The 8,826-nt window shown below is 45.0% G+C and overlaps 1 protein-coding gene across 6 annotated transcripts in view; it reads right to left on the reverse strand.

Annotated features, from left to right (window-relative positions):
• The window catches only part of LOC144728326 (calmodulin-binding transcription activator 1-like), a 630,428-nt gene extending 630,158 nt beyond the window's left edge, over positions 1 to 270 (reverse strand). For all 6 annotated transcript variants that reach the window (XM_078607684.1, XM_078607683.1, XM_078607681.1 and 3 more), the window contains exon 1: positions 202 to 270. In XM_078607684.1, coding sequence (XP_078463810.1) covers positions 202 to 226 — 25 coding nt within the window. In that variant the 5' untranslated portion in view covers positions 227 to 270. The remainder of the gene's footprint in view (positions 1 to 201) is intronic.
• Between the last annotated feature and the right edge of the window lie 8,556 nt (positions 271 to 8,826).

Here is an 8,826-nt window from a genome sequence, read left to right on the forward strand (position 1 = left end):
GGAGCCACTCAACCCGGCAGCACAACCCAGCCACGACACCCCCCCCCCTACCAACCTCCTAGACTACCCCTGTGCCGGCGGGATCAGGGTGATAGGCAAGCGAGATGCGGCGCCGAGGAAGGGAGAGGAAGCCCGCGTGAGCCCAGGGGTCCAGGGCTAGGAGGGAGGCGAGGAGGGGGAGACGCGGCGGTAGGGCCTCACCTTCCGGCTTCTTCACAGCCGCCATTTTCACTTCCGAGTTCCGTCGAGAGGCGCGCGCGTGTGACACGGAGCCCCGCCCCCTCGTGCCACCACCTCGCCCCTCGCCCCGCCCACTCGCCCATCGCCTCGCCCACTCGACTAGAGGCCACGCCTCTTGCCCAGGCAGGCCACGCCCCTACACAATGTCCAGAGGGGGTCCCCCGACACGAGCCACGCCCACTCGCCCCTCGCCCCTCCTACTCGCCCCGCCCACCCCAATCCAACCCGCCTCCTTAGGCTGACCACGCCCACTTAAATCAAAGCCTCGCCTACAGCCCGCCCGCGTCTATGGGAACTAAGCCCCGCCCTCTGGCTGATACAAGCCCCGCCCAGCTCTTGTTTAACCACGCCCACCCCCCTACGACCCCCCACGAAGAGGCCCTGGGCAGCCACTCGTCACATTCGTCAAAACACATTCATTGCCTTAGAAGCAAAATGTAACAAAAAGCGACGTTGCAGGCAATGACCCCTCCTTCATACCACATAAATTGGCAATTGACAGAAGCAGTGTCCATTCTAAAATGTTCAGTTTAAAGCCATATGTTGCTTCAACAACATCATTAATTTTTCTTATATATAAGTTACATTTTTAAAACATCGGTGCTTAATGTGCAATAAGTATACATCGCAATCGTCGTGCACAATTTCACCCAGAATTCTTCAACCTGCCACTGTTATCAAGAAGCGTGGGATGTTGACCCCAGATTCTGCGCTGCTCAGGTGAAACACAACTCCAGGTGTCTATCCTGGTACACGATGATGCCTGCAGCAAGGGGTTGACTATTGCCAGATTTGAAGCTTTCGTGACTGCAAGGATTCATACTCTTAGGTTTTTTCGGTAAAGTCACGTAGGTAAAAAATAAAATTAAAATTACTTTATTTTTATTAATTTTAATTGTATTTTTTACCTACGTGACTTTACCGAAAAAACCTAAGAGGGTTGACTATTGCCAGATTATGGACTCGTCTTAAGTTAATTGTATACCCCGGTACTGTAATCATGTAACGTTGGGCGAACGTTAGCAACTGGTTGGAACTATTCGACAAAAGTTATCCCAATGTTCCACACGTCTAACCACGCCAATTGGCATATCGTGAGAATCGATTGTGGGACATGCAACCTAATCTATGGACCGAATAGTAAACCACTATTGTCTGCACTCCTTCAACGGAGGAGGAGGAAGAGCAAAACAGCACGAACTCTCCCTCCCTCTCCTGAAGCCCTCTCGTCGGGACCAGCAGACCCCTCGACATTTGGCCATTTAGCTCCTGAACATATTGCCGCCGTGCGCAAGGCCAGCGTAGAATGGTGAGAATTACTGCAAACAAATTACGGAGGCAATCGACACGTCTCAAGGAGACAATCGCATGAAACAGCACATGGATGAAAATTCTGAAGAAAAAAAAATTACAGGCACAAATCGATGCATATTTAATCGATTAATCGCTTTCCATAAATGCATAACGGTAATATAATGATAACATTGGACAAATTCCCAGAGTCACTTCCACTATTGGCCACGTGGCTTCCGTGATAATCGAACTTGCGAGTTTGTTATGAAGAAGGCCATTTCCTAAAACGTCGCCTCTTGCATATATTACAAAATAATGTATTAAACTTGGAAATAGGTGGACTCTTCCATGCAAATGAGGTAAGGGAAACGTCATGATATATTATTATTTTTTTCTACCTACGTGACTTTACCGAAAGAACCAAAGAGTATGAGTAAGGGAATAGAGTCACGGTGGGCGTGGTCACCGTGAAGTGAACGTGGTCGTTTATCCAATACGGCTTGACGTGGCAGGTTAACGAAACCGAGGTGTTATTTGGCACTAATTTATGTGGCCACACCTTGCTTAAAAATTATATGGAAATCAATTGGCCATGTGATATTTCCCCTACTTAAAGAATATCAGCTACAATAGCAAAAGCGTTTGTCAGACTATATAACATATTGAGTGCTGTAATTTAAAATATTGTTCGGACAAGTTACATTTGACTGTAAAATAATAATGCTATTTATTTGACTGTTGTATAGTAATTGTCGTTATTACAGTATTGCAGTTAACTGTAGGTGTCAATTTCAAAGACAACGTTATCTCCATAATGTAATGAGGATTTTATTGAAATGTTGAACTGTATTTCATTAAAGTGGCCATAGACTTGGGTCAGTCTCACGAATCAGGTGTGGATATCCATACAAGGGCAAGGTTTTGCAATGAAAAAATGAATAAAAACATGGTCTCGAGATAAGCCTGTAAGGCAGAAACTCGTAAAATATGTTTGAACGTATGGGTTTGTGCTAAGTATATGCTTGACCACCGCAATGACCATGTACTCTTCAATATGATTGACTATACAGCCAACATACACCACGCTAATATATTCTTTCCATTTACAGAATGACATGGCTTACCAAGTGGGCTGGCCAATAAACATAATTAAAGACGATTCATCAGTTCGTCCAACACATCAAGATGTTCGTCGATCAGCCACCAAACGATTACAGGACAAGTGAAATCCATCAAGACGGAGTGAAATAATGAGGCCACTTCAAGTGGCCATTGCAAATTTATGTCCAGGTAGGCTTGTCACCTGTCCTGGTTTTCCTCAGGACCGTTCTCTTTTTTGTGGGCATTTGTTCTCGGAAATCTCTTTAAGCTTTCCTGGAACATTAAACATTAAAAGCTCATTTTCTTTGTCAGTTGCATAATAATAATATACCACTCAAGACAACGCTTCTCCCTTCTTTCTGTTTTTTGTGATATGTGATGAATAGTCCAGTTTTTTTGTATCTCAGAGGTGGCAAATCTATTGTGCAGGGTTAATGTATTTTTTTTTAAAGTGTGCTACTTTTGTGACATACTCATGTCTAAATGACATTCAATCCGCACGCTATGAATCTGATACTGCTTCATGGTTTCTCCATAATAAAACTGATGAACAATGGTGTGGAACCTTTTGGAATCACTCATAAAGTATTACACAGTTTGTCTTCTTTCGTTTTGCCTATGACACAAAATTACGGAACGTTCAATTCCCTTACAAGGGAGACACCTAGTGGCGTTTCAGTAGTTTTTAATGTCATTATATAAACGAACCTTATGGCGGGACCCCGGGATCCCAAAAGCCTCCGGCTCTCGCAAAAACTGCGTTGCGACGTCATTTTATGTCTGTTGGAGGCGAACGACACGGCAATCTATTCCTCTCGCAATTCGCAATGCGATCATTAAAGTTTCAAAATTGTGTTTTTCTTCTGCGCATTCGTCCTCGCTGCTGCGCTTGGACACGACGTGACAACAGAATGATCCACGCCAGGTGGGTCGCCGCGTTAATGTGCGCGGTGGGACGGAGTCACCAAATATACATTCCTGCGGAGGGAGCTGGTAGGAACGTTGGGTTGCTCGGTCAATGGCCAGGGTCAACGGCGGCGTGGTGTATTCCGCAAATATTCCCCACCCCCCACTCAGCCCCCCAGCCCCTCCCCACCCTCCTTCCGACCAAGCCCCTCCCCACATCCACCCAGCCCCTCCCCACCCTCCCCTCCCCACCCAGCCCCTCCCTCCCCACCCAGCCCCTCCCTGCACGACGGACGGACACAATAATCCCCTGTGGGCTGGTGTAATCAGGAGGTTCCTACCAGTATAAATTCACTCATTACGTACCCCGGGGTCCCGCCATAAGGTTCAAATTCAGCATTTATGACTGAAAATCTCGAATACATTCACAACATCATATCCCAATTAGTAAAACTCCAATTACTGTTGGCAAGGTGGTTAAGGTTATAAATACTCGTGGCAGGGTACTAATTTGTAAATTATATATTCAGTTTCAATTTCCGATAACTCATTTCAGCTCACTTTCAGTGATTACTAAGTTAAAGTTTTAAAAAAAGTTATAATTTCATTCCAGGTTATAAATTTGTAAATTTTTCAAACTGGATTAAATGATTCGTTAAATTCATTTCCGTTATATTTTTTTCATGAACCAGTGATTTCAGCGTCACGTGGCGATTACTTAATCTTTGACATCTGGTGAGAAAAAAAGAATTATGTTGAACAGTGAGTTTGACGTTCTTCAACGTCATCATCAAAAATTGCACGAAATGTTTACCCCACTCATGAACTGGATTGGTTTATAAAGTGACAGGTTATTGGGGCCGTCCATAAATGACGTCACGCGATTTTGAACGATTTTTGACCCCCCCCCCTTCGTCACGCGGCGTCACAAAAGTCAGACCCCTCCTCAAATATGACGTCACAAAGCTCTGCCTCCCCCCCAAAAAAAAAACATGCTTCAAATCGCTTTAAACTATTGTCATTGTAGTGCGTATTTAATGTGGCGCTGCACTCTGATGTTGTAGGAGAAAACATTTATTAAAAAGTCTATTTAATTAAGTAGAACGTGTTGTTTATATTTATTTAAAGTTGCGCATCTTAATGTGACGTCACATTTCTCAAACCCCCCCTCCTCGTCACACATCGTCACAAATGTCTGACCCCCCCCCCCCCCCCCTAGGTGCGTGACGTCATTTATGGACGGCCCCATTCAACATATGAACAGTTTTTTTAAATACATATACTGTCACTGAGAGGAAAATCATGTTTAACCAAACGGCGTTCGTTCGGAAATACTAAGGTTCACAGCCGGTTGCTTATCAGTAAGCAGCCCGCAGGATGGCCCAAAAGTCAGGACATGGAGTTATTTCAATTAATTTAACACTCGAATAAAAAATGGTTATTGTTTAGCCTTCAAGACGAGCCTTTTGCCCGTCCAAGGACGGGTGTATTGCAGTAAATCTGAAACTTGCAAGCGAAAAGCAGACCGGGACGTGATATTCATTGCATTAATGCGTGTGCAATTTGTAGGGGCGCGGTGACACAGACCTATTTCATCACGACGTCCTTTTTACTTTGATGTCTCAACAGCGTTACGGAGATCGCGTGACGTGAGGGTTCTGCCTTTGTAGTGAGGGTTGTGAGTTGACGCCGGGGAGGGGGGAGGAGGCGCCTCGCCCCCACCCCCACCCCGTGTGGAGTGACGTCAGCCGCTTATTATTATGAATGTGTGGGGGGCGGTGTCCATTTGGCGGACGTCACCTGTTAACGATTATTAATGAGGGAGGCTGTTCGATGTGGAGTGACGTCACCCGCTCATGATTATTAATGAGGGGGGGGGGTCTATGTGGAGGACGTAACATGTTCATGATTATTAATGAGGGGGGCTCGTCGACGTGGAGTGACGTCACGAGCGTTGCACACAGACATCCTTGGCTCATTATAGTAGCTAATCATAATGGGAGGGGGGGTGTCCATTTGAAGGACGTCACCTGTTCATGAATATTATTGAGGGGGGCTGGTCGATGTGGAGTGACGTGACGAGCGTTAAGGACAGACATTCCTGGGTGATTATAGGAGGTATAATATTCAATCTATTATCATTATTAACATGTATAATTTCTTCTTCCAGTGTCGGCAACTGAAACCCATAATTTACAAAACTCGACCAAGAATCCTGAATGATTGATGATTGTTCAAAGATTAGACCTGCAATAAAAAAAGTTATATATTCATTTAAAAAATCATTCATGCATGTGTAATGATAGGGTGACATCTGTCGGCCGAGGGTGGTAATTATGGTCATGGCTGCGTTACATAATGCCTTATTATAAGGGGGGCATATCTGGGGTAAAGGTGAAGGGCGGAGTCAGTCGAGTAGCTCCCGGAACCAGCTGGAAGGTTCTGGAAAGAAGGCGTGGCCAGAGGTGGAGCTTGGCCACGTCGGGGCAGATATAAGGAGGATCGAACCAGAGGTTCGGTACAGTTGCGGGTCCTGGGTTCTGGCTGCATCGCTGCTCGTCATCACCTCTTCATCTCCGACCACGTGGCTGATCTTCTGGAAGACTCTCTTCGTAGCCGTCGCTGTGCAGATCGAACAGCTTACATAGCGAAGCCGGAGATTGCCTATGTGTAGCTGCGTTACACAATGTATCGCCCAGTGTGCTCTTAATAAATAAGAAGCCTTCTACTCGACGTGTATTGGAAGTCGCTCACTACACATGTATCAATGTCAATGGAACACCGTTTGAACATATTTTAAAATAAATGAACTGAACCCTATGCGATTTGTTAAAACACATATAAGAACCCGATTTGTCCTGAGCTCAAGGCCAACCTGTCATCATCATCAACCATGATCAATCCACTGCTTTATGGCGGCCTCCCCTGTGATGTAATAAGCAACATAGCACTTGAAAAACGAGATGTATTAAAACTATGAAAAAATATATTTAATTTTACCAGGTAAGGCCCACTGAGGTATATATAGCTTTTTCAGAAGTGACCTGGTCACAAATGATAGCTCAACGAAGTGGCTCATTGTGCAGAAATTTATAACAGCCAAATACTCTAAACGCATGTTGATTAAAAATGTGGAGGGAAAAACCAGAGGACCCGGAGAAAAATCCACGCGGCCACAGGAAGAGAGACATGCAAACTCCAAATATACAGGCGTAAGGGTCAGGATCGAACCCACGACCTCCTCCATACCAGGCAAGGTAGTCAACATCTCGCCAACATGGCACATTTAATTACTCAATGTGCTCGATGGATAGTACTCCCAGATGCATCCCATTCCTTGGCTGCCACTCCATCAGTCTTGACCATCAGCCGTCAGCCCTACAAGCGACGCCTCTTACCGGAGCCCACTTATCTTTGAAAAGTTTGAATTGCCTTCAACATGCATACTTTCTGTAAGCCATGTGTTCATCTTTCCGTTTCTCAATGTTATCCAGAGCATGCATTCCTCCGTGCTTTGTGCACTTTTCAGCTTTTGCTAAATTTTTGTTGGTCAATGTTTCTGATCAATGTCATAGCAAGGTAATATCCAATTGTAGCGAGTGACTTCCGAGACACGACTTGTAGAGGGCTCCTTGTTTATTTCTCACACTTTACAGGCAGAGTCACTGAGCAACATTTACACTGGGCTACGTATAGCTGACCCGCTCATACAGCCACATCGCCGGCGTCTAACTATATAGCTGGCTAATACAGCGACGACGACGATGGGGACGATGATGAAGAGATGACGGCGAAGACAGCGACGGCAGCCAGGACCCGAACCGCCACGACAGCCCCGAACCTCCGGTTACCTCCCTTTTATATCCTCCTCAGCGTGGCCAAGCCCCGCCTCTAGCCACGCCCCCCTTCTAGAACTCTCATGCAGGTTCCAGGAGCTTCTCGACTGATCCCTGCCTCTGACCCTTGGCCCAGTTACGCCCCCCTTATGGTTGGCTGTTATAGAGCGCACCCATACCCAGAGTTATCCTTCATTGTCAACAGATCGCACCATGTCACTACACAATTAGAATTTAAAAAGGGTGTTCTTGATTTACCTGGTAGTTTACGTGTATGTTCACTGAAGCAGCAACTTCATGACTTGCTTGGCCTATGATTACTTGCAAGGAAATATGACAAAGCATCTATCTCTGATTCAATCTTTGCACACTACCTGTTATATATGCTTTATGAAACAAGGTCAGTAAAGAAACATATGAAACGCAAATGGAAGTGCACAAAGCATGGACAGATGCACCATTGAAATACTATGGAGCACGCAGGTTAATAACGTCAAACTGTGAGCAAAACTGGACTTCAGCAGGACACATCATGGCTGGAAGGGAAGATCACCGATCGACAAGAACTACAACGGATTGGTGTGGACCAATCTGTTTCATAGACAATGCCAATATATTATCAGAGTATGTTTTTTGTTTGCATTCTGACCACAAGTATTGTGGTTAATGCAGACATGATTCCTTGTAAAAGGTTTCAGTTTGGTGTTTTAACATCTTAACACAATTTCGATTTAAAGCTTTCGTGACTGCAGGGATTCATCTTCTTGGTTCTTTCGGTAAAGTCACGTAGAAGGGAAGTAATAAAATAATAAAATAAAACATAATAAAATAATGTCGCCTCGACAGACCTGGTCTTCACCTGACGGCTGCTTGTGTTGTGGCCGAAACGTCGTGAGAATTATTGTTTTATTTTTATTATTTTATTACTTCCCTTCTACGTGACTTTACCGAAAGAACCAAGCAGATACAACGGAGTCGTCGCCAAGCCTCGAGACACGTCCGTTGAGGAGATGGAGTAACGAAGACAGGTCAAGCGCGGGTGCTGGGTGGATTATTTCATGGCAAAACTTGTGTGAGAGAGGTGGTCGCGATTTGGCGGAGGTCTTCATCCAGCAGCGGATTGACAATGGCTGTTGATGATGACGACTCATCTCTAGCTGCTATGGAAGGACAAAGTCATTCGTGAAGTGGTGATGTTGGATGCCAGAGTTGCTTTCCTGTCAAACTGGATTTGCTCTTTTTCAGCAGGGAAGCTTTCAGTTATTGACAACTCATTTAAAAAAAAACACACACATCCCACAAGCATGACTGGTACTTTTTCACAATTGAAACACGGCCAACCGAAACAATCTTTAAATTATCGGAAACTCTTTGTTTTCGCAATGGATTTAAACTTCAGTTGTATATCGTGGCACGCATAAAGGCATCTTGTATATAATGAGGGGAAATA

Source organism: Lampetra planeri, chromosome 28 (assembly GCF_965212315.1).
Source record: "Lampetra planeri chromosome 28, kcLamPlan1.2.h2, whole genome shotgun sequence".
Classification (NCBI taxonomy): Eukaryota; Metazoa; Chordata; class Hyperoartia; order Petromyzontiformes; family Petromyzontidae; genus Lampetra; species Lampetra planeri.